Below are 26,666 nucleotides of genomic sequence, written 5' to 3' on the forward strand. Positions count from 1 at the left end.
TGCCCAGCACCACGCCTGGCTAATTTTTGTATTTTTAGCAGAGACGAAGTTTCATCATGTTGGCCAGGCTAGTTTCAGACTCCTGATCTCAGGTGATCTGCCCGTCTCAGCCTCCCAAAGTGCTCGGATTATAGGTGTGAGCCACCACACCCAGCCAATAAAACTTTAATGCTGTCAGCTGATCATAGTAGATGTCTGGCCTGCTTGTTAGTATATGACTCAGTAAGAGATGGATTCATTTTTTATTTCTGAGTGATCCAAAAAGAATATTAAAGACATTCCTCAGTAGACCCTGTCTATATCCTGATTTAAGCAAACAGCTAAAATGTGAAACACCTGGGGAAGTCTGAACATTGACAAAATATTTGACATTAAGGGAATTTTTAATTTTTTAGGTGTGATAATGGCATCATATTTGTTTTTTTAGAAAAGTCATTAGCATTAGCCGGGTGTGGTGGCGCACACCTGTAATCCTAGCTACTCAGGAGGCTGATGCAGGAGAATCACTTGAATACGGGAGGCGGAGGTTGCAGTGAGACAAGATTGTCCCACTGCACTCCAGCCTGGGCAACAGAGCGAGACTCTATTTCAAAAAAAATTTTTTTTAAATAAAGTTATTAACATTTAGTGATAAATACTGAAGTATTCATGATATTATCTGATGCCTAGGATTTGCTTCAAAATAATTCAGTGGGATGAGTGAAAGGGGGATATAGTGAAATAGTATGGCCACATGTTAATAACTGCAAAAGCTGTGTGACAGACGCATAAAGGGTTATTATTCTATTCTTGTGTGTTTTGAAATCTTCAATAAAAAAAGAACAAACTAAAATGTTCTCTTACTGTTGTGTTTAATTGCTTGTAAACTAACTGGCACCTAACAGTTCTCTTCTATGTTAATTCAGCAAAATGTAATTGGATCGCTTGATGTTAGAGAAAATATCTCAGAATAGAAAAGAATAGTCCCTGCCTTTATGAAGCTCATATTCTGGCAGGAAATATGTTCAACAGGTGAATGCATTCATCAGGTAAATATAAGCGTGATGAGCACCATGAAAAATGATCTCTCTTCTAAAGGGAGATCAAAATTGGACAAATGGAGGTCAAATCAGAGTTTGCCAGGCAGATGAAGCAGAAATAGAAAGAGTGCCAGAACACGGATCACCTAAGGTCAAGAGTTCGAGACCAGCCTGGCCAATATGGCAAAACCCCGTCTCTACTAAAAATACAAAAATTAGCCGGGCCTGGTGGCAGGCACCTGTAATCCCAGCTACTCAGGAGGCTGAGGCAGGGAGAATTGCTTGAACCGGGAAGGAGGCTGCAGTGAGCTGAGATCACGACACTGCACACCAGCATGGGCGACAGAGCAGGACTCCGTCTGAAAAAAAAAAAAAAGAAAGAAAGAAAGAGTGCCGGAATATTATCAGCGACAGCAGGGAGGAAGACCAATGCAGAACAGTCTTGTTTGACAAAATTAGAGTTTACCATGATTGTAAGCTTTCTTAACTGGAGTTACCAAAAAAATTAAGCCCTAATACCCTGGCATTAATGTAATAGACTAACTTATTCCCCATGTTTGTAGGATGGCATTGAATTATCCTTGGGATAATTGAGAAAATAAAATAGTCTCTCAATTTTTCTGTGTACCATGGTTCTGAGAGGGAATCCTAGTTGAGAAAGTCATTTTACAGTGAATTTCAGTCCTTCATAGACAACTGTACCAGTAGTTCACTTCACCATACAAATGTTATGAATGCTATAATTAAGCACTCAAGAGTTGGACTCAATTCAAGTAGTTAACTCATTACCTATTAAGGAAAAGATGTCTAAGCTGTTTATTCCAACTGCAAGTGATCTAACTTTTCATAATATAAACCAAACATATTTCTGAGCACAAAATTATTAAAACGATCTAAACAAGTAAAGTTTCTTTCAGTTGAGATTTGTACTACCTTCAGAATTACATTTTTAAGTAAAATGAAATGCAATTTTCAGCCAACTTAAAAATGCTTTGTTCCTGTCAGCTACTTAGGAGGACACATACGGCTAATGTTTTAAGGAATCCTATTCTAGGTTAGATAAAATAAATAAACCCTTTTCAACCTCAGTGTAAATGAAAGATATTTGGTGTATGACCAGCCCTATTTTAAGGTTAATACAATAATACCCTCTCGATTTTTCTATTAGAACCTTTAAGGAAGGTGGAAAAAATTGATGTATTTTCCCCAAGATGATTAAGAATTTTAAACAGAAAAATAGATTGTCATGTTTGAATACAAGTAAACTCTAATTGCTGAAACCTGTAATTACAATCTTACACAAAACTTATAGAGTCATAATTACATCTCCCTGAAATTACTACTCTTCACAGCATTTAAGTTTTCGAATCAGTGTAAACAGTTTTTGGTCCACTTTGCAACACTGAAAAAATAACAGTTTGAAACTTGCACAACAGCCTCAAGAAACAGGAACCATCCTGGAATAAAAGGGAGTGGACAACTGGCAACAAGACGCTCCCGAATGTGACAAGGTACAGTCTCCACAAAAGCTAAAGCTAGAGAAATCCACACAATAACGATGTAATCCATATCCTATCTCAAAGGAACAAAAGATGAAATAAGTACTGTAAAGACATGCCCCATAAACACCGAAAGGTTTATTTCTTTGCTCCAAAATCGTGAGCTCATGGTTCTGGTCTGTACACATGCGTTCTTTCCTTCCAATTACAATGTCAGTCCCGGGTATGAACTTCTTGGCTAGTTAGCTAATGGGATTTCAAGGAACTACTGACTTTTTATGAACGAATGCAGTGGTCTCTAGCACCTGCTTATTTTAACGTTTTGCTGTCATTTCACTAACAGCTCCTCTGCGAGCCCCGTCAACTCCGCAAATCACACATCCCACAGCCTTTCCCGGCGGCGGCCGCACTGAGTCACCGGCCCCAGACTCCTCCCTGCAGGACATTCCAGTGGCTTCCATCAGGACCCGTTCCGCAGGCGCGCGCCTCGCTCTTGCTGGGCCACGACTGCAGAGGGAAGTGGTAGAAACTGGGGCTAAAAGACCTCACTACCGCCTTTTAGGACAGACTCAAAGCCCTCCTCCCTGAGTTTTATCTGTAGGACCGGAACAAAATCGCAGACAAACCCGCCAACGACTGCAGGCTGCACCCGCAGTCCCCTCTCGGCTTCCCCATCCCGACCCCCGCCGACCCCCGCCCGCACACACTGCGCATGCGCACGCACGGGCCCTGCGCCCGGTGGGGGTTCTCCTAGAGGTTGACAGAGGGAAGTTTGGGGCACACAGCGGTGGGTCATGGCTGGCTGCACCGGCAGACGCTCTCACCTCGGTAAACGGATCCATCGCCCCAGGCGTCGGACAACCAGACGATGGAAACGGTTGTTCAAATTCAGGAGGAGAAAAGTGAGTCTCGGCTCAGTGTAGCTCCTGGGAAAAAACAGGCGTCTGAGACGGGGGAACTCTCCCACAACCTGCTGTCCTCTACCCCTCGGCTTCCAGCGTCAGACTTCGCCTCTGCAGCCGTTCAAATTTGAATTTCAGCGCCGAGCCGCGAGCATGCGCGCTGGGCGGGGCGGAGGCGCCCTCTCCCCGCCCCTGCGCTCGGTCACGTGGCCGCGCCGGGCCTGGTGGTTCCCAGGGGCGGCCACACCTCTTTCCCGGCTCCCTCCCAGCCCTGGCCGCAGGGTGGAGGCGGGCAGCGGAGCAATCCGTGTTCTCCAACCTCCTCTGGTTCCCGGCTCCGCCTCCAACACCCACACATTCCTCTCTGTTTAAGGCGTTTGCTTCGCACCAACAGCGTTTGGGCGTTCCCGCCTTCCTTCATTCCTAAATAAAGTATTAAGGCCAGGGGTAGTGGCGCATCCCTATAATCCCAGCATTTGGGGAGGCTGAAGCTGGAGGATCGCTTGAGCCCAGGAGGTCAAGGCTGCAGTGAGCTGTGATCTCACTACTGCACTCCAGCCTGGGCGGCAGAGTGAGATCCCGCCTCAAAAAAGAAAAAAAAGAATTGAGAGCCCTTGTGTTTCAGGTGCTGCTGGCCGGTTGGCCTTCAGTAGCTCTCTCTTCCCGGTCACACCCAACTCCTAGTCCCCAAAAGGGGGACTGCAGGCCTGGCCCTCAGAAAAGGCAAGTCAGATGGGTCCCCGACACCCTGGGCCAATGAAATAAAGCTGAAATTAACGGACTGTGAAGCGTTTCTGCACAATTTTTTTATTTTAAACTCGAACTGTGCCCAGTGTTAGAGCGGGAGGAATTCTGACATGCCCTCGAGCTAGTTCAATCCTTCCTTTTACAGCTCAAAGAAGGGACGCTTGAAAACGTTAAGGAACTGGTCCAAGGGAAATGAAAATCCCCTTCTCAGCTCATGATCCGTTTTCCATCCCTAACTGAAGCTGTGTCCCCTGCTTATTCTTTGTAGAGTACCCCAAATTGTAAGATAGGTTACATAATTTCTTTATCAGATTCATTTCTTCTATGACAAGTCTGTGCAGATAAAAAGGACAGTTCTTGATTTGTTCATCTGAGAAAAGTGACTGCCCATTAGCTGAACAAAACATAACTAATCCTCCCAAGGGGTTTCAATATGTTTAATAATATATCCATCTAGCAGTCAGTCAACATTACAAAAAGCATTTACTAATATTTTTATTTGAATTTTTGTAAGATAGGTTATAGGTAACTGAAATCAGGGCAAGGGGCAAGGGGTCAGGGCTTTTCCAGGTTAGCCAAATCGGTTAACCCATGGGATTTTTTTTTAACTTTTGGAGGAAGTCACAGACTCCTTTGAAAATAGATTAAAACTGGCCCTCTACCTAGAAAAATGACAGTTTAATAGTAAACTATTTAACAGGATTTTGTGAAGTTCATGGACACCAAGCCAATAACCTCTGATTTAGCCTCTTTGTATTTTAGTTTACTCATCTGTATAATAATCATCTGCCCTGATTTGTTCAGAGTTGTTAGGAGGGGCAGATGAAAAATGGAGAGACATAATCCAAAAGTATTCTGTAATAAGTAATAAGGCACTGTCCAAATGTGTAGTATATGGAATTATTAATATTTAACCCAGAATGTGCTACTTATGAACAAAGGGAAAAAGATGCTTGAATTTTTTTCAAAGAGGTGTATGTATTTGGGGCGTTTCTGCCTGTTTTAAACAGTGTTGGAAAATGAGTCATTAGAAATATATGTAGCCGTTGTGCCTTCTGGCTATCACTTCAATTAGCTTTCGTTTCTTTGTAACTACCTCAACTGTATTCTAATTAAGACTGAAAGAGATAAAGCACCTAGCATAAGAAAGCTACTCAAGACATTTAGTGTATCTTTCCTCATGATCCCACTATGTCTTTGGTCTTTACCTTGATGATGATGGTGATAGCAATAATGGCAACCTTCACAAGTAAATAGCTTCTAAGACTGAAATACCTACTATGTGCCAGAAACTATGGTAGATATTCAAGTCTACTCTCCTAGGGTACTGCAATTGTCTTCTACCATATCTCCTTTCATTCTTTTTTTTTTTTTTTTTTTTTGTTTTTTTTTTTTTTTTTTTTTTTTTTTTTAGTAGAGACGGGGTTTCACCATGTTGACCAGGATGGTCTCGATCTCTTGACCTCGTGATCTACCCGCCTCGGCCTCCCAAAGTGCTGGGATTACAAGCGTGAGCCACCGCGCCCAGCCCTCCTTTCATTCTTAATCCCTGGTAGTTCATTCTTCAATTTCTAAGCTAGAATGATTTTTATCTTTTTAAAAATTGTTATATAAAAAATAACCAAAAAATTAAAAAACAAAAAAATTTATGAAATACAACAAAGATGTGAATAATAAAACATAACCATGTACCAGCCATCTAGCTTAAAAAATATATAAAACATCCCACCTGCAATTGAAGTCTCCTGTGTGTCCCTCCCTATTCTCATTCATCTTCCCACTCTTCCAGGGTCAAACTCTCTTGATTTGATGTTTATCATTCCCATAGAAATATGTATACTTTTATCACATCAGCATATATATCCATAACAATATCTAGTATTTTATGTAAATTTTATTTTCAGTATATAAGTTTTTCTGCAACTTTTTTTAGCCCAATAATATCTTCATGAGATTTATCCTTACTAATAACTATAGCTGCATTTCATTCATGTTCACTGCTAAATTCTATTATATAAATATACTTGTAATTTATGTACACATTATCCTGTTAATGAACATTTAGCTTAATTCCAGTTTATCATTCCAAAGATCCCGTGATGCCATGACTATCCCTTACATGCACTTGCAAAACTTTCTCTAGAGCAATATACCTAGGAATTAGTAGCTTATTTCAATATTATTACCAGATATTAAAAATAAACTGCTCTTCAAAATGGTCATAACAATTGATACTCCAGTCAGTGGTATACGACCCTGGCTGTTGCTCTGGTTCCTCCCCAATATATAGATACATTTTAAATTTCATCATTCTTCTTTGAGTGCCTTTCTCTTATCTCTAGTGAAGGTGAACATAATTTCATACTTATTGGACTTTCAGTTTTCCTTTTCTGTGATTTTCAACTTTATATCCTTTGCCCATTTTTCTATGCAATTATTTGCCTTTTTCTTATTGATTCATAGGGGGTTTGTTGGTTGTTTACTATTTTCCAGGAAAATAAACTTTGTTGTTTTTTTTGGTTTGACAATTTTTTGGTTTGTGGCTTGTCTTTTTACTTTATGATGTCTCAGATGTACAGAAGTGTTTCATGTAACTAATGTTATATGTGTGTGTGTGTGTGTGTGTGCATAACATACATATAACTGTTTATATATATAACATATATAACTAATGTTATATATATGTGTATATGTTATATACACATATATATAACAGTTACATTAAACATGTTACATATGTAACTAATGTTATGTATATGTGTGTATGTTATATATACACACACGTTATATATGTATATATATCATATATATCATGTATATATAACGTGTGTGTATATAACATATGATATATATGTATATATCATATATATAACATGTTTTGTTATATACACAGGTGTATATGTGATATATACATATGTTATATACATATATCCACACATATGTTATATATACACATATATGTGTATATAACACACACACATACACACACACACATACATATACCATATATATCTTCCTTTAGAGTTTGTGTTTTTTATGCCTTAAGACATCTTTCCATACCCCGAGATAATAAAGATGTTCTCCTGTACTTTCTTCTAAATATTTTAAAGTATGGCTCTTCATGCTTTGGTCTTTATCTGGATTGATCTTGTTTTTGTATGAATAACCAGTTGTCTTAACAGCAGTTATGAAGTGGTCCATCCTTTCTCTCATTGACCTATAATGCCACTTTTATAATTTATTAACTTTTTTCCCCCCACCAAGACAGGGTGTCACTCTGTTGCCAAGGCTGGAGTGCAGTGGCGTGATCTCAGCTCACTGCAACCTCCGCCTCCCAGGTTCAAGTGATTCTTCTGCCTCAGCCTCCCAAGTAGCTGGGACTACAGGCATATGCCGCCATGCCCAGCTAATTTTTATATTTTTAGTAGAGATAGGGTTTTGCCATGTTGGGCAGGCTGGTCTTGAACTCCTGGCCACAAGTGATCCACCCACCTAGGCCTCCCAAAGTGCTGGAATTACAGGCACGAGCCACCGTGCGTACCCAACTGTTCTTTCTTTATTTTATTTTATTTTTTTGAGATAGGGTTTTCTCTGTCACCCAGACTGGAGTGCAGTGGCAAAATCATAGCTCACTGCAGCCTCAAATTCCTGGCCTCAAGCAATCTTCCCACTTCAGCCTTCCAAGTAACTGGGACAAACAGGTGCATGCCACCACACCCCACTAATTTTTAAAATTTTTTGTACAGACAGGATCTCACTATGTTTCCCAGGCTGGTCTCCGACGCCTGGTCTCAAGTGATCTTCCCACCTTGGCCTTCCAAAGTGCTGGTATTACAGGTGTAAGCCATCATGTTCAGCCTCAACTTTTTATGTACACGTAGGTCTATGTCAGGCTTTATTCTGTTCTACTGGTCTATCTATCTATTCATCTCCCAAGATCACACTATCTTAATTATAAATGTTGATATATAGTAGGGCAAATTCCAATTTGACTTGGTTTGTTTTGCCTCATTGTTCTTCCACATGAATTTTAGAGTCAGATTCTCAAGTTCCAAAAAGGAAAGAAAGAAAATCCTCTTAAGATTTTTAATTCAAATTTCACTGAATTTATCACATAATTTATATCTTTGTGGCACTAATCCTACCCATTTATGAGCATGGTATATGTTCATTATACCTTCTAAAATGTCTATAACATACTTACATAAAGATCTGTAAACTTTTGTTTGTTAAATGTATTCCTGTGTATCTTTGTTGTTGCTGATCTAATTAGTTTTAGTAATTTATTTATAGAGAGGGATATTTTTTAAATGTAAATTTTACAGTGCCAATTCCTTGTTTGGAGCTGCTCTATGTCTTTCATTGCAATTAAAATGATATCCAATAATATCCTTATCATACCTACAAGGCTATGCATGATCTGGACCCTACCTGCCTCTCCAAATAAACTAACATTTTCCTAACATCACAATACTCTTCCTTTTTTTTTACACTAGTCTCCAGCTTCAGGCCTTTTTTCTGGTCATAAAAAAATGCCAAATTCCTTCCTGCCTCAAGGACTTTACACTGCCTGGACATTCCTCCTCTAGATTTAGTAAGTCTGATCCTCATTATTTGGGCCTAAGCTTGCACGTGCTACTTCCTGAAAGAGGACTTCTTTGATCAGGTAGACACCCACCTCATTTCTGCCCACGAATCACTTTCCATTCTATTACTCTGACTTCTTCATCACATTTACCACTATCTGACATTATTTTGGTTATGTATTTATGTTTATTATCTAGGCCTTCCTACTAGAGTATAAGCTATGGCAGGGCAGGGACTTGTTTATAGCTGTAACCCAGCTTTTTCTGGCACATGAGTGCAGTAAATACCTGTTAAATAAATGAATACAAGGGTAACTCTTTTTCCTATTTTAGAGATGGGGAAACTGAGATGTGATGAGGCTAAGGGATTGGCCTAAGTCATCAGAAGTGTCTTCCCTACTTATTCAAATAAAACACAAAACTTCCCAAGTTATGTAAATAAAGACCACAACGTATTACATTTTTAAGAATAGAAACAAGAGTCTGAAGTAGAAATAACTAGAGATTAAAGGTAGCCCTGGAAAATGAGTATTTGCTCTTTCTAAAAACTGTTCTTTTAAACAAAGGAAATAATAATCATGTCTTTTGCTGATAAAAGGGCTGAAAAACACAAACGTTTTAAAGCATGGACTGCAACAAGGACCCTCCAAATGCTGCATATTTTCAAAAAAATTTTTAAAATACAGTCACACACATTCTCATTTGATTCATAAAGTAATACAATAACACAAACCTTTTTATTTTTACAGGGAGAGAAAAGGCCAAGACTTAATCATAAGGCAGTGGCAAGAAGAACTAAACTCCAGTTCTCTACTTCAGGTTACCTGGCTAAAGGGCCACTTCTTTTACACATTTATTATAACGAAGAAACAAGAACCATAAAAGGATGTTATCAATATGTTATTGAAAAGGGCTATTTTACTTGTTACTACTCTCTACTATTAATGATTAATGGTACTAATCTCTACTATTAATGATTCTTAGTGTCACATAGATTTTTTTTTCTAATTTAATTGATGAAGATGTTTCAGATTCCAGAGTGAGTATAAACGTATGGTACTTTCTGAACATATTATACTGTTTCCAAAAACCAGTGCAACTACAGGCATAACTCCTTTATTCAATAGACTAATCTCAAAATGCATACAACTTTAATCTCCTTTTTATTTTCTCACATGGTTAATAAGGATATTAATAGAATTCATATTTAAAGGACTATAGTAAATCTTTTCATAAAGAGGAAGCATTATTTTATGTACTTATCACACTATACTTTTTATATTGATAACTTTTCCATACCTAGATTTCTTAGTTATTTTTACAAAACTTAATTTTTTATTGATACCATAGAAGTCACTCTTAAATATTACAGAAATAACAGCAGCCAGTGTTTCCTGAATATCAGAGTCCCCTTACTGAACATCAAATATAACATCTTAAATTTTTCTCCCATGCAAATAGACATTTTACAAATCTTTTTGTTTTTTTGAGACAGAGTCTTGCTCTGTCACCTAGTGCAGTGGTGCAATCTCTGCTCACTACAATCTGTGCCTCCCATGATTCTCCTGCCTCAGCCTCCCAAGTAGCTGAGATTACAGGTGCCTGCCACTATGCCCAGCTAATTTTTGTATTTTTTTTTTAGACGGGGTTTCACCATGTTGGCCAGGCTGGTCTTGAACTCCTGACTTCAGGTGATCCACCCACCTTGGCCTCCCAAAGTGCTGGGATTACAGGCATGGCCACAAATCTTCTTAAATTTGATAAAAGAGAATGTAACAGGTTCATTGTACCGCATTGATGTCTGTCATGAACTTACTGATTTTCTTTTTTTTTTTCTTTTTCTTTTTTTTTTGAGACGGAGTTTTACTCTTGTTACCCAGGCTGGAGTGCAATGGCGCGATCTCAGCTTACCGCAACCTCCGCCTCCTGGGTTCAGGCAATTCTCCTGCCTCAGCCTCCTGAGTAGCCGGGATTACAGGCATGCGCCACCATGCCCAGCTAATTTCTTTTTTTGCATTTTTAGTAGAGACGGGGTTTCACCATGTTTACCAGGATGGCCTCGATCTCTTGACCTCGTGATCCACCCGCCTCGGCCTCCCAAAGTGCTGGGATTACAGGCTTGAGCCACCGCGCCCGGCCTGTTTTTTTATTTTTTTGAGGTGGAGTCTTGCTCTGCTGCCCAGGCTGGAGTGCAGTGTCACTGTCTCAGCTCACTGCAACTTCTGCCTCCTAGTTTCAAGTGATTCTCCTGCCTCAGCCTTCCAAGTAGCTGGGATTACAGGTGTCCACCACCATGCCAGGTTAATTTTTTATATTTTAGTAGAGACAGGGTTTCACCATATTGGCCAGGCTGGTCTCAAACACTTGACTTCAGATAATCTGCCTGCCTTGGCCTCCCAAAGTGATGGGATTACAGGCATGAGCCACCACACCTAGCCTCCTTCCTATACTCTGACCTCACCATTCCTCAAACTTTCCAACGGTACTGACCCTCTCCTCCCTTCTCATCCACCCACATGTATGGCCACACATGGACTCCAATCAACATTGAGCATAAGTGCTCAATCTATTTTTAAAAGGAGTCCAAGAGAAAGGAACTTTAAAACAAAAGAAAACAAAACCACCAGCCTGGCCAACATGGTGAAACCCTGTCTCTACTAAAAATACATAAAATTAGCTGGGTACAGTGGGGTGCAGCTGTAATCCCAGCTACTCAGGAGGCTGAGGCAGGGGAATCACTTGAACCCAGGAGGCAGAGGTTGCAGTGAGCTGAGATGGCACCACTGCACTCCAGCCTAGGCTACTCAGTGAGACTTCATCTCAAAACAAAACAAAACCTTAGAGCTGTCAGGGAATTTACAGATCACCTAATCCAGCTCCTTAAAATAACAGATGAGGAAACAAGACTGTGACTAGTCTAAGATTTCCAGAGCCTGTTATTGGCCTTTCCTGCATCTCTTCCCAAACATGGCCCATCCTCCTTTAAGCCTCACTTGCTCTTTCCCAGCCCAACCTGAAGAGAAACTATTTTAATACCATTCTCCTTGGCCTCTTGTCCTTCTTGCTGTACTTAACTTGCTCATCTCTAACCTTCTCTTTTTTCTGTTTTCCTAGCTTGCTCAACATTGCCAGAAAAAAAGACAAGAAATTGAGCCAATTCCATTTCAAATTTATCCCACTGGACTGTTAATGTTGCTCAGAATCCATTTGAATCATTTGAATCAGAGAATCACTTGCTATTCATTCCCTGAACAAACCCTGCTGTTTGCCACCTCTATGGCATTCTCATGCTACTCCCACTAGCAAAATGTCCTGCCCATCACCTTTGAATTTCTAAATATAAATCCAGCTGAATATTATGTCTTACAAGATTTCTGACCTAGTCCAGAGTGAGGTCATCTTCCACCTTAGGTTTGCACCACTTTATTTTGACAATACTTCAGACTGACAGAAAAGTTGTGAAAGGTTTACAGGTACACACATAGAGAGAGCAAAAGTGGAACAAAGAGTTTTGGATTCCAGGAATCATCCAGAGTCCCAATATAGCAACATTTTACTACATTGTCTTCATATTCTCTCTCACACACTCTCAATCTGTCTCTCTCTCTCTCTCTCTCTCTGTGTGTGTGTATGTGTGTGTGTGTTTGCTTGTGTGTGTGTGTGTGTGTGTGTGTGTGTGTGTGTATACTTACCATTGTGTTACAATTACCTCCAGTATTCAGTATAGTAACACACTATACAGGTTTATAGCCTGGGCTATACCATCTAGGTTTGCGTAAGTACACTCTGTGATGTTCCCACCATGATGAAATCACCCAGAGATGCATTTTTCTCAGAACATATCCCCATTATTAAGTGACACATGACTGTATATATACACATATATATTTATATATATACATACATACTCCGAAGTGTTTAGAGGGAAAAGGATATCATGTCTATAAGCTACTCTTAAAACAGTTCAGAAAAAAAGTCATATATGTATATAGGTATGTATATATATACATACACAGACACACACATGCATAGTTACAGTTACATAGTATATGTTACTTTCTCCGTATGTAGATGTAGATAGATAGATAGATAGAGAGAGAGAGAGAGATAAAACGTTGCTGGTTCTTCTTCCTCTGCCCCATAACCAAATAACTGAGAACTCTAAATTCTTCCCAGATGTTCTTGTCTGCCTATGTACCCCACTGACTTAAAAATTCCATCCATGTAGTAATGGCTCCCAAATTTATTTATCTAGCCTGGTCTCTTCCTTGAGCTCTGACTTCTTAAATCCAACTGCCTATTTGAAATCTTAACTTCAGGGACCAGGCACTGTGGCTCACACCTATAATCCCAGTACTTAGGGAGGCAAAGATGGAAGGATTGCCTGAGCAGAGGAGTTTGAGACCAGCCTGGGCAACAAAGTGAGACCCCATCTCTACAAAATACCAAAAACTTAGCCTGGTGTGCTAGATGTGCCTATGGCCCCAGCTACATAGGAATCTGAGACAGGAAGTTGAGCCATGTTTGAGCCATTGCCCTCCAACCTGTGTGACAGAGCAAGTCCCTCTCTCAAAAAACAATCTTGGCTTAGATATCAACTGGCATATTAAACATGACATATCCAGAATAGAATTTCCCCACTAAACCTGTTCTCCAGTCTTCTCCATTTCAACTATCCACCCAGTTGCTCAAGCCAAAATCCTAGGAGTCATGTTTAATTCCTCCTTCCACTCTTTCTACTCCATTCACATGCTAACCTGCTGATCAACTCTACCTCCAAAACATAGATCCTGAGTCTTCTTCTCTTCCCCTCCTCAGTTCCCATTCCACTCAAAGCCATCACCACTCTCTCACTTAGCCCACTCTAAGAGGCTCTTACTTGGTCTCGATTCATCTGCTTTCAAATTCTTATTTATTGTCCTCAGAGATGCCAATGCAAGCTTTTAAAAACATAAATCATATCATGTCACTCCCTTGTTTAAAATCCTCCAGTGGGCCAGGTGCAGGAGTTCATGCCTATAATCCCAGCACTTTGGGAGGCTGAGGCAGGAGCATCGCTTGAGTCCTGGAGTTCGAAACCAGCCTGGGCAATATAGTGAGACCTTATCTCTACAAAAAAAAAAAAAAAAATTAGCCATGTGTGGTGGCTCACGCTTGTAGTCTCAGCTACCTCAGAGGTCTGAGGAGGGAGGATCATTTCAGCCCAGGAGGTGGAGGCTGCAGTAAGCTGTGATCTCAGCACCACACTCAGCCTGGATGACAGAGTGAGACCGTGTCTAAAAAATATATATATATATATATAAAATCCTCAAATCCTCCAGTGACTTATGATTGTACTTGGAATAATATCCAAACTAGGCTAGGTGTGGTAGCTAACACCGGTAATCCTGACACTTTGGGAGGTAGAAGTAGGAGGACTGCTTGAGGCCAGGAGTCCTGGACCAGCCCAGGCAACATCGTAAGACCCCATCTCTACAAAAAATTTAAAAAGAATAAAAAATAAAGTCTAAACTCCCTTCCCTAGCCCCTGCCTACCTCTTTTCTCCTACTGGCTTTCCCCCAGATTAATAGACTTCAACCACACTGACTTTCACGTGGGTTCAGGATCATGCCAATTCATTCTGATCTCAGGGCTTTTGGCTTTGCAATTCCCTTTGCCTAAAACGCTCATCTTCTGGAAATTCTGACTCTTATTCTTCAAGTGGCTGACACTTATTCTTCAAGTCTCAGCTCAAACGTACTTTTTCAGAGGCCTTTTCTGATCACTCCAAGTTACCTATCATCTAGCTTATTTTCCTGATTTGCCGTACTTTGTAGCACCTATCTGTAGCTGAAATTATATCAGTTGTTAACTTGGTTGTTGTTTTTTCTTCCAGTATATCATAAGTTCCATGAGGACTGGGACTCTCATTTGCTTAACCCAGCATCCCTGTTGTATATGCTAAAGGACTGATTGATGCATGTACATCATTTTTATTGTTTTTTTTTTTTTTTTTTTTTTTTTGAGATGAAGTCTTGCTCTATTGCCCAGGCTGGAGTGCAGTAGCACCATTTGGGCTCACTGCAATCTCTGCCCATAGGGTTAAGCGATCCTCCTGCGTCAGCCTCCTGAGTAGCTGGTATTACAGGCATGCACCACCATGCCCAGCTAATTTTGTATTTTTAGTAGAGACAGGGTTTTACCATGTTGACCAGGCTGGTCTCGAACCCCTGACCTCAGGTGATTCACCCACCTTTGCCTTCCAAAGTGCTGGGATTACAAATGTGAGCCACCGCACCCAGCCATCATTTTTACAGATGTATGTACATACCATCAGTAAGTTATTTGAAGGCAGGTTTTATATCTTTTTCATCATCTTTTTACCTTGTATATAATAGGAACTTAAATATCTATGGAAGGAGTAAGTTAATTTACATTTTGGTTTCTCCAAAATATAAGTAAGAGCAGTATGTTTTTGGCTGATTAGAAAACATCCCTCCTTCCTAAATGATTTCCAACAAACATCAAAAATATCACTTACACATACTTAAAATCACAGTGTTTCCCAGGGTTTTTGTGCTGTTCTATTTCCATTGAGGTAAAAAGTCAGAGTCGTTTCATAAAGCATTCTTTTATTTGGCTTCCACTTAATGCTCTTCATTCTCCTGAATATAGAAATGCTGCAAAACATTCTATTCTCTTGATATAGACGTCCTGAAAGCATTCAAACTTTGCTGAAATTTTTTTAAAGCCAGAGAAAAACCAATTCTACCAACTATTTCCTAGATTTCTTTTTTTTTCTCTCTCTCTTCTTTTATGAATGGCGAAACATTGTTTATAGTTTTCCCTGAGGCTTCTGGTAATGCTTATCAGAATCTGAGTATTGCAACTAGAGTTCCTCTGTTCTTTTATAATGGCAGGCTGCAGAAGCTTCCCTCCCCATTTTTTAAGCTCTCAACTGAAACTTACAAGTAAGTACATATAATGTTCTAATTCTTTTTCCTAGTTAATAAGATAAAAACCTCTTTTTAAGAAATTAAACTTTTTTTTTCAGTTGCAAGCATGATATGCTCTCAAAAAAATGAACTTCTGCTATAGAAAGTGAAGTATTATAAGCCGGGTGTGGTGGCTGACAACTGTAATCCCAGTACTTTGAGAGGCTACAGAGGGAGACAGAGGGGATTGCCAGGAATTTGAGACCAGCCTGGGCAGCAAAGCAAGATCCCATCTCTACAAGAAGTGCTGGTTGTCCCAGGTACTTGGGAGGCCAGGATGGGAGGACTGCCTGAGCCCAGGAGTTATGATCACACCGCTGCACTCTAGCCTGGGCAACAGAATGAGACCCCATCTCTGAAAAAAAATAAAAAAGCAAAATAGTATAGTTTTCTCCCAGTAGCAACACTTTCTGGCAGCCTTGTCCAGACTTTATCACCTCTCTCTTCTTTTTTGGTCTTTACTAGCATCTATCCCCTATCAAGGCGAATGATCAAACCTCTCCTGAGTCTTTAACAAGGAGGATGTTGATCTTTTTTTTCTAAAAAGAAAATGATCTTCTTTTATTAATCAGATGGTTTAACTTACTTTTTTTATATCAAAACTCCATCAACTTATGAATAGTAAATAAACATTTGTCAACATCTGTTCGACTATGTAAAAAGAAGATACAGATTAACATGAGTAGTTAATTAAACAAGTTACTGACAACATAAAAAAATAGTTATTGACCAGCCGTGGTGGCTCACATCTGTAATCCTAGCATTTCAGGAGGCCAAAGCAGGCAGATTGCTTGAGTCCAGGAGTTCAAAACCAGCCTGGCAACATGGCAAAACCCTATCTCTACAAAAAAATGTAAAAAAAATTTGCCTAGCCTGGTGGCACATTCTTATAGTCCTAGCTACTCAAGAGGCTGAGGCTGGGTTAAGAGGATCGCCTGAGCCTGGGAGGTTGAGGCTGCAGTGAACCATGATCGTGCCACTGTACTCCAGCCTGGGCGACAGAGTGAGGCCCGTCCCCCCACCAAAAATGAAATAAATAAGTTATTTATCCATAGCATAACAATCCCGCCACACATAAAATAACAATATTTCCATCAAAACACCTATTTTTCTATTATTTTAAATCTAAAATTAAATGGAAATCATCACTACAGATATTCATTAGTGAAAATGATCCACAATACAATGCTTCTAGAATACATAAAGATGACCATAAAAGGACAGTGAGTATATTTCAGTAAGACAACTGCAATGGCATTTTTGGTTATTATTGAAAAATTTAAGTTTAGTAAAACTTTGAAAAGGGTAAAGGGCATCCTTAAAGATAAACATAAATTATTAAAAGCAGTTTTAATGGCCGGGGTGGTGGCTTATGCCTATAATCCTAGCACTTTGTGAGGCCGAGACAGGCAGATCAACTGAGGTCAAGAATTCAAGACCAGACTAACCAACATGGTGAAACTCTGTCTCTACTAAAAATACAAAATTAGCCAGGTGTGGTGGCGCACATCTGTGATCCCAGCTACTCAAGAGGCTGAGGCAGGAGAATGACTTGAACCCGGGAGGTGGAGGTTGCAGTGAGCCAGGATCATGCCATTGCACTCCAGCCTATGCAAAAAGAAGAGCGAAACTCCATCTCAAAATAAATATATATATATATATATATATAAATATATAAATAAAATAAATAAAAGCAGTTTTAATAAATTCCTAACTTGATCTTGAAATTAGTGCTCTAAAAATGGAGCAGTAACATAACCAAGTCAATCATCTTATCTCAATATTAATGGTTAATGTAGAACAGGTATAAAGGAAAATTTCTCAGAACGATGAGATTGTTCATTGTTCTTGTTGATATGTAAAAACAATGCCGACTCAAAAGCAGCCAACTGGACAGCTGCAGACGCTGAACCCAATGGAAACACTAAGCAGGCATAGCACGAATCAGTAATTAACAAAGCAGATGCACAAGGCTTGATGAGGATGAATAATTGCATAGCTAGGAATAGTAAAAGGAGCTGATAACAGTACAAGTTTTATAAGAAATTAGATAACTCTTTGTATTCATGAATTTGTTAGCAAGAATGCTTCAATAATACACAGAGAAATTTTAAAAAATATTTTGATTACATTGATAAATACCTTTATATGGTACTTATCATTAAGGATATTTAGAATCAAAATCATCCACAAGAAAATATTGGTAGAGTGAACATAAAAATAATTATAAAAGTAAAGAATGAAATAATATTCAAGGTAGGCTAACTACAGAGGCATCAAATTTGCTTATTTTTGGAATTCTTAAGTTTAATAAAATATTGAAATTAGAATACACATTTTTAAATGTTTATATGTATGTATACATGTGCATATATATATATATATATGCACACATATATGTATATTATAAAAAATCTTCCCTACTACTCAGGATGTTCCTTGAGGATAGGTATCATGTTTTGTTATGTACTCTAAAAACAGCAAGCCCAGTGTCTTCTATTTAAATAGATACCTGTGGAATGAGGAAGTAATGTATATCTTGGTTACATTGAAATATAATGAAATATAATGAAAATGGACGATGTGACTAAATATACTTTCGTAAAAGCATTCAGAGTAAACTCTGCACAGACACTGAACATATGACTTGGTAACATCTTTTAGGAGGCTTTCTTTTTTGAGAAATAGCTCTTAAACTGCAGTGACAGTGACTTTAAAAACTAGAAAATTGTAGAGGTAATAGATGCATTTATAGCAAACTTGGAAAACAGCCTTCAGAATTCTGGGTATATAAGGAAGCCAACAGCATGGTTCATTTAGAGCCTTTTTCCTTAGGACATATGTTGTAAGAATTACTACTCTTACAAATGCAACAGATTGGTTGCTCATTACTATAGCAAGTGTTTTTTTTTTTTTTTTTTTGAGACAGAGTCTTGCTCTGTTACCCATTTCGACTGGCTGGAGGGCATGGTGCCATCTTGGCTCACTGCAACCTCTGCCTCCTGGGTTCAAGTGATTCTCCTGCCTCAGCCTCCTGAGTAGCTGGGACTACAGGCATGAGCCACCACGCCCAGCTATTTTTTGTATTTTTAGTAAAAACAGGGTTTCACCATGTTGGCCAAGCTGGTTCTGAACTCCTGATCTCAAGTGATCCACCTGCGTCTGCCTCCTAGTGTGCTGGGATTGTAGGCGTGAGTCACTACACCCAGCCTATAGCAAGTGTTTTAACCCAAAGCAGATTTGTTCTTCATCTGCTGGTCCATTTGATATAATTCTATATTATTTTAGTTATCATTGAAAATGCACACACTTTCTATTGTCTACTTGTTCATTAATTCACAAATATTCACTGAGTGCCTACTATGTGCCAGCCACTCTTCTTAATGCGGAAATATAGCCGTGAACAAACAAAAATCACTGCACTTGTGGAAATTTTACTCTAAGGATGGAGACAGACAATAGTCATGATAAATCTATAAAATATATAATAAATTAGATAATGTTAAGGGCTAAGTTAAAAAAAAATAAAGCAGAAAAGGGCTATAGGAAATATGGAGTAGAAATTTAAATAGAGTGGTCAGGGAAAGGCTCACGAAGAGGTGACATTTGGATTAGGTCCTGAAGGAAGGAAGGGAGCTAGCCCTGTGGATATCTGGGGGAGAAACATTCTATGCAGGGAGAATTGCAAGTTGCAAAGGTCTTGAGGTGAAATAGTGCCTGGAATTGAGGAATGTCGAAGAGGCAGTGTGTCCATGGGGGAGGAAGTAGTTGGAGATGAGATCAGAGAGGTGACAGGAGGCTAGGTCATAAAGGACTTCACAGGAAAGGGAGCCCTGAAGGTTTTGAACAGTGACATGATCTGATTTTTTCACAGGTTCACTCTGGTCACTGAGTTTTGAGAACAGTATGAAAGAGGGTAGGTGAAATAGGGAGATTGTCTAGAAGACTTCACCATAATCCAGACAAGAGATGGTTGTGGCTTGAACCAGAGTGGTAGCTAGTGGCTAGATTCTGGATGTATTTTGAAGATAGTATTCACAGAGTTTGAAGACAGAATATGAAGTGAGGTTATCCAGTATTTGTGATATAGTTACATTTCCACTGTTCTCTCCTAAGTGACAAAGACACAGTTTCTCACAGGTTGTCTGTCATTCTCAGAGTTTGACGGTTCTGATATTCAACTTTCCTGAGTTTGAAAACACAACGCAGTTATTTCCATGTCCTACCTCAGCCTTGAGAATGAAGAGAAAATGAAACTGTCTGAAGACTGACAGTTGCCAGCACTATCTCATGAGCTCCTCCTAGACTGTAAGGTCCGCTAGGCTTATTTCATTTCCCTTGATGTCCTCAAAGCCTGACTCAGAACCTTGCACACATTAGGGTCTCAAAAAATGTTTGTTGAATAGTTTAGTCTACATTTCCTGCTCCCACTGCCTTGTTTTTTTTTTGTCTGACTTTGTCACCCAGGCTGGAGTGCAGTGGTGCCATCATGGTTCACTGCATTCTCACCTCCCAAACTCAAGCAATCCTCCCGCCTCAGCCTCCAAAGTAGCTGAGACTACAGAAGTGCACCACCACGATTTGCTAATTTTTTGTATTTTTAGTAGAGAAGGCCTTTCACCATGTTGTCCAGGCTGGTCTCCAGCTCCTGGGCTCAAGCGATGCACCGACCTTGGCCTCCCAAAGTGCAGGGATTACAGGCATGAGCCACCGTGGCCCGCCTCCCATGGTTATTGTAAAAGATTACATTTTCACATTTGCTAAGAAAATGAGTAATAAACTGAAAATAACATTAAGCCTCTACCAATTGCAGAATCACAAGCTAAAATGTTAATTTCGGTATTAAGGATAGTATGCTGGAGTACTGTCAAGTACTTTCACTCTTACTAGCTCACCCGAAAGGTGTTTTAGCTTCCCTGCACCTCGTAAGCTGAAGGACGGGGAGACTGGCTTTGATATTTGCAGCTAGGGCCCAGTGTCACCGTACACCATGGAGTTAAGTACCCCTTGAACGTGAACAAACGTCTATGAAAGATCACTCAACTTGCGTTAACCGACGGGTCGGAGACCCCAGCCGCTAGCGAGCACACTCACAAGTCCCGGAAGTACGGACCCGCGCTGTGCACGCCGGGAGTTGTAGTTCCTCCTGCTCTCTTTCGCTGCCCGCCGGCCTTCGTTGCACGAGCGCCCCCAGCGGCACGCAGGCTCGGTGAAGCGCAGCGCGCGCGGACCCCGGGGGGAGTTTCCTAGCAACCGGGGGAGCGGCCACGTCACGGTGGCAGGTTCTAAGCGCTGCTGGGCACCGTAGGGCCGCCGTGTGCACCTTCCAGCAGCTGCGGGCTGGTGGAAGCGCTGCTCACTGTCGGTGTCCGCACGTCTTCGTCCGCCCTTACTCTCCTTATCCTGCTCCAGGTAGCGGAGAGCCGCCTCCCGCCGCGCCCTGCCACTGAGGCCCGGGTCAGAGGCCAGAGGCCGCCCGGCCCGGCCCCCGCGCGGTCCTTGCCCCTGCGCCCGCGGAGCCCGCCGCCCCGGGCCTCGGCGGGACGATGCTGGAGTCCATTCGCGTGACGGGTGAGTGCGGGGAAGGGCTGGTCGCCGCGGGGGTGCGGAGCGGACCGGGGTCCGGTCGTCCCGGGCCCAGGTGATGGTAGCTGCGGGCTGGGCACGCGGCTCGGGACTCCACCCTGCGCCCGGAGCCCTGCGGGGCGCGCTGGAGGCGCTCGCGAAAAACCTACGGAGGGAAGAGAGAAATCGGCTCCTTTTCCTTTCGTCACTTATTATCAGTAAGTACATGCTGTGGAATCTCGTGAAAAAGATTATAATAGACCGGTTGCCAGTCCTACAGAGGTACAATCCAAAGACTGTTAAATCCTGTTTCAGAACACGCTAGGTGTGTGATTAAGCGTCATAATTTTCTAGAATGTTCAGAAAAAATAAGCTAAGCGAAAGAACACATCTCTGTATTTCAATATTTATACTGTGTATATTTGTGCGTGTATGCTTTTATTCTTAAACAGTGAGAACGTTTTGAGCTGATATTATTAATGGGCCATTTTACAGTACGGGTTATACCAAATGTAAAACATGGGTCTTTAAACAGACCACAGATCAGAAAGTCTGAAAGTTTACCTGCCTTTTTAAAAATTCAGTTCAACCTCTGGGAGCACAGAACTTGCCTCTTATTATTTGTAAATCGCTATCCGTGTTAGCCATTAGAAAAAACTTACATAATAATATTAGAGCAATTTTCTAGGCCATTTTCCCAGGATTTGACTCTGCACGCAAACATTTCTGCAAGGCAGGGTTTTGGCAGTTCAGTATCATGACGAAGAACCACGGAGTAAAGGGAAATACCTACTCCTTAAACTAGTGCCAAAATAAAGCCAGAATTTTAAACTTTAAAGCAATGCTGTACCTAATAGACTATTTTTCTGTGAGCAAGCCTCTTTCCAGTGAAAATATTCATGACCTTAATTTTATACTGTTTTATTTCATGTTCGGTGTTATAACACACGGAGTTGATGTGTGCAATCATGACATTGCCGCTATGTATCTCATTATTTACGTTGACAGGAAGCATAGATAGTTACAGGATCTAAGATGGAAAGGTAACTTTAATTGGAATTAGATTTTTTTAAAATGTGATTTGATGTAGATGCTACCTTCATCTTAAAACACAATTAAAATGTCAAAAGTTACTTAAAAGTGCCATACCTTATAAATGTGGAGCAAGGTTTCTCAACCTCAGCACTATTAACTTTTTTGTTATCGTTGTTGTTTTTGAGACTGAGTCTTGCTCTGCTGCCCGGGGTGGAGTGCAATGGTGTGATCTTGGCTCACTGCAATCTCCACCGTACCGGTTAAAGCCATTCTCCTGCCTCAGCCTCCCGAGTAGCTGGGATTACAGGCATGTGCCACCACGGCTGGCTAATTTTTGTATTTTTAGTAGAGACGGGGTTTCTCCATGTTGGCTAGGCATGTCTCGAACTCCTGACCTCAGGTGATCCTCCCACCTCGTCCTCCCAAAGTGCTGGGATTACAGGAGTGAGCCACTGCACCCAGCCTAGCACTGTTAACTTTGAACATGATAATTCTTCCTTGTGGGATACTGTTTTCTGCCCCAATCTGATAATTGTGACAACTAAAAAAAATCACAATTTGGGGGGTGGGCAACATCTCCTTCTCCTCCATGAGAACCACGGCTTTGAAAAATATCTGTCACAGTGCACATTATTCGATTGAGAAATCACATTGATTAAAATTATTTCCCCAAACTGTAACAATCATTGTGGATATACAAATAATGTTAGTATTAGAAAGTAGATACTCTGATCAATTAGTCATGTATAGTGATCTCTTGATATGTCAACATGTTGAGTTAGAAGTTTGAGAAGAGATACTTTAGAAAGTAGGAGACCCATTCCTCTTGTCTTTTTCCCCTTCCCATAATTTAGTGGTGGGTACATTTATCAATCTAACCCTGTGTGTTGCAAACCCTGAGGTAGATAATTTGGCAGTGAATTTCTATAGTACAATAAAGTTCAAATAACCATTTGAGGCCATTCAAGCCTCTAATTTACAATTCCTTTAAAAATAACTGGGTATTTTTCAGACTACTTTCTCCCTTTCTTTTATATAGTACTTAACTAAGTGAAATAATTCGAGAGCCCTGTGCCCAGCATTTCACTACAATATCGGAAAAACCCAATTTGGACAGCTGGAAACTTCATGAAGAGAGTTAAGCTGAAAACATGCCCTCCTCTCCCCTGGTTATTCCCTCACAATTCATTGATATCTAAGATACCCATGTTCTTCTTTCTGGTGAGCAGAACTTGATTGTTTGTGGTAAGAATCCTGATGGAAATATGTTCATTTTTTTTCAGTTCTAAAGTCATTACAAATATAGAACAGACTCATTATTTTATATTTCAGGAATGAAGCAATTACTTGTTTCAGAAATCACTTCCTATATAATATCTTACCCACTTTTGACTTATTAGTCATGATTTAACATAATCTAAATACAATATCCTGGTGGAACTGCTGATTGGAGGAGTACAATGAAATAAGAGGGGTGTGTACACCATCTATGCTGTTTAAAAATAGAATCAAATCAGAAAAGGTTTTTTTGACTTCTCATGGCCTTCTCAGGCTGGGTGCAGTGGCTCATGCTTATAATCCCAGCACTTTGGGAGGCAGAGGCGGGCGGATTATCTGAGCTCAGGAGTTCGAGACTAGCCTGGGCAACACAGCAAAACCCTATATCTACAAAGTTTTTTTAAAAAACTTAAACTGGCATGGTGGCCCGTGCCTCTAGTCCCAGCTACTTGGGAGGCTGAGGTAGGAGCATCACTTGAGTCCAGGTGGCAGAGGTTGCAGTGAGCCAGGATTGCCACCGCAGCCTTGGCCACTGAGTGAGACTCTGTCACACACACACAAAAAAATTCTACTTTAGCTTCCAGGATTAAAAAAAAAAAAAAAAAAGCATTTATTATACTAACGCCACTAAAATCTTGATTCTAAAATATAGATTAATTACCTTCTTAACATGAAATTTGCGTTGGAATCCAAATTTAATGATTCCAAATATTTCCCCATTTACATTTTTCCATTGTGGTGTTTCTGTAGGAGCTGAATATAACATTTAATGTGATACTAGTAATAATAGTTAACAAAGGCTGCTTATGTATAGTCCAGTGCTATACTCAGCACTTCACATATGTTAGCTTTTAAAATCCTTACAACAATACTATGAAGTATGTGTTATAATTATCATCCCATTTTACAGATAAGAAAACAATAGCACAAGAAGTTATATAACTTGGTCAAGGTTATAGCTATTAATAAACAGAGACAAGATTTATACCAGACAACTCAATCTAAAGCCTATGTTCTCAATTACTAGGAAAATCAGCTCACTATTGTAGTGACGGTACAGTGATTTGAGCCACAAAATCCAACATCAAGATTTCCTTTAATATCAGTGTCACGTTATCCGATGGTTTGCTCAAGTGTTGGTTTTTAAGTTTTTAATCACAGGCAAGTATGTAAATAATAATTTTTACCTGGGAAAATCATATTTTACTTGAATATAAATTTGTTTATTTAAAAATAGAAGACATCTGGTTCATTCATCAACAAAATGCTATGAGAAACCATATAAGATTATGTTCATTTACGACTTCCTGTCGGCTTTATTTTGTATGTGATGTAAGAAGTGATTAATGAGTCATTTCAGAAATGAAGTATCTTTATATCAAAGATGAATGTTTAAAAATACTGGAAACGAAAGTCTTAAGGCCAGTGTTAGGACCTACAGGATGAATACACCTAGGCACATAGTCCTGTTTGTCCTACAGCAACTGGCACCTACCATTCAAACTTGTCTTCAATCTCAATGATTGTTTCATTTTTCTTTTGCCTTCCCGGGATAATTTTTTCCTCAACCTTCAGGCAACTAAGTCTTTTACCTTTTCTTTCCTCTCAAATATTATCTTCCCTTGTCTACCTCTCTGGCCATCCTTCCATAAGCAGGACAGTGAATGAGCAAAAACACAGATGTATGCTCTAAAAGAGCTTATAATTTCATTGTTGAGGAAGTCCATCATACAAAAAATATAAACCTGCAACCATGATAAGTGCTTCGACGACAAGATACAAGGTGTTATGAGGGTCTAAAATGAAAAGGTTAAGGAGGCCGGGCGTGGTGGCTCAAGCCTGTAATCCCAGCACTTTGGGAGGCGGAGGCGGGTGGATCACGAGGTCAAGAGATCGAGACCATCCTGGTCAACATGGTGAAACCTCATCTCTACTAAAAATACAAAAACATTAGCTGGGCATGGTGGCGCGTGCCTGTAATCCCAGCTACTGAGGAGGTTGAGGCAGGAGAATTGCCTGAACCCAGGAGGCGGAGGTTGCGGTGAGCCGAGATCGCGCCATTGCACTCCAGCCTGGGTAACAAGAGTAAAACTCCGTCTCAAAAAAAAAAAAAAAAAAGGTTAAGGAAGGCTTCCTGACCAAGTGCTATTTGAACTGAAAGATGAGTATTAATCAAAAAAAAAAAAAAGATGAGTATTAATCTAACAAAGAGAGGGATAGAAGGGACCAGCAGACACAGGGAGCAGCATGTGAAGAAATATGTTCGGAAGGAGCATGGTGAGAATGAGGTGTGGACAAAATGAGAGAAAGCTGGATTGGAGAAATTGAGGAACACTGTGAGGTGAGGCTGCAGAGGCAGAAGGATCTGACCAAGAGTGACCTCATAGACCATGGTCAGGAGTTTTGTTCATCCCAAGGGAAAACCATGGGAAAGTTTGTTTCTGGAACATTGTGTCATTTTAGATGATGTATAATGCTCATTCTTACCACAACCATCACCATCAAGGGTATCTAGACTACTCTGTATATTTCTAACTGTAAAAAACAACTCCCTCTCTCTCTCTCTCTCTCTCTCTCTCTCTATCACTTACTTCTGACCCCAAAACAACAGTGTCCCATTGTAAGTTACTAATAGAGCCACACTGAATTGCTCTTAGCTTGGACTGTGAAATGTTTAAGAATCCTGAAGTACAGTTGTTTCTGAGTCCTGAATGACATTAGTAGCGCCTTTCATCTCATTTTCTTACTGTCGATAAACTACATTAGTTGCTATTGAATTTAGAGATATTATAGTGATCAGATTATCTGTTATACTGCAGACAAATTGAGCAATAAATGTGTTTTTAAGGATACTGATTTTTATACACCATTAAAAAAATTAAAGTGTAACTTATACAAGTCTTAAATGTACAGCCCAATGAATTTGTACATACATAACCATTGCCTAGAACAGAGAGAGAATATTTCTAGCACCTAGTAGGTTTCCTGATATCTCCTCCCAAATTATGATTCCTCCCTCAAATGTAATTGCTATTCTGACCTCTAATACCATAAATTAGT

The 26,666-nt window shown here is 40.1% G+C and overlaps 2 protein-coding genes and 1 long non-coding RNA gene across 8 annotated transcripts in view; 2 read left to right on the top strand and 1 right to left on the bottom strand.

Annotated features, from left to right (window-relative positions):
• Positions 1 to 3,577, bottom strand: part of ANLN (anillin actin binding protein) — a 59,894-nt gene extending 56,317 nt beyond the window's left edge. For all 3 annotated transcript variants that reach the window (XM_032286791.1, XM_032286790.1, XM_032286789.1), the window contains exon 1: positions 3,343 to 3,577. In XM_032286791.1, coding sequence (XP_032142682.1) covers positions 3,343 to 3,360 — 18 coding nt within the window. In that variant the 5' untranslated portion in view covers positions 3,361 to 3,577. The remainder of the gene's footprint in view (positions 1 to 3,342) is intronic.
• The window catches only part of KIAA0895 (KIAA0895 ortholog), a 59,713-nt gene continuing 36,290 nt past the window's right edge, over positions 3,244 to 26,666 (top strand). For 2 of the 4 annotated variants that reach the window (XM_032286792.1, XM_032286793.1), the window contains exons 1-2: positions 3,244 to 3,420; positions 9,503 to 9,572. In XM_032286792.1, coding sequence (XP_032142683.1) covers positions 3,313 to 3,420; positions 9,503 to 9,572 — 178 coding nt within the window. In that variant the 5' untranslated portion in view covers positions 3,244 to 3,312. Of the gene's footprint in view, positions 3,421 to 9,502; positions 9,573 to 20,972; positions 21,300 to 21,357; positions 21,512 to 26,666 lie in introns of those variants that run through there. The other 2 variants (XM_032286794.1, XM_032286795.1) reach the window with 2 other exon arrangements.
• LOC116557343 lies at positions 24,172 to 26,137 on the top strand. Its single transcript, XR_004271475.1, has 2 exons — positions 24,172 to 25,415; positions 25,726 to 26,137. It is a non-coding gene; the product is annotated as an uncharacterized LOC116557343 (long non-coding RNA).

This window comes from Sapajus apella, unplaced genomic scaffold (genome assembly GCF_009761245.1).
Source record: "Sapajus apella isolate SASKATOON/1434 unplaced genomic scaffold, GSC_monkey_1.0 scaffold19, whole genome shotgun sequence".
Taxonomy (NCBI): domain Eukaryota; kingdom Metazoa; phylum Chordata; class Mammalia; order Primates; family Cebidae; genus Sapajus; species Sapajus apella.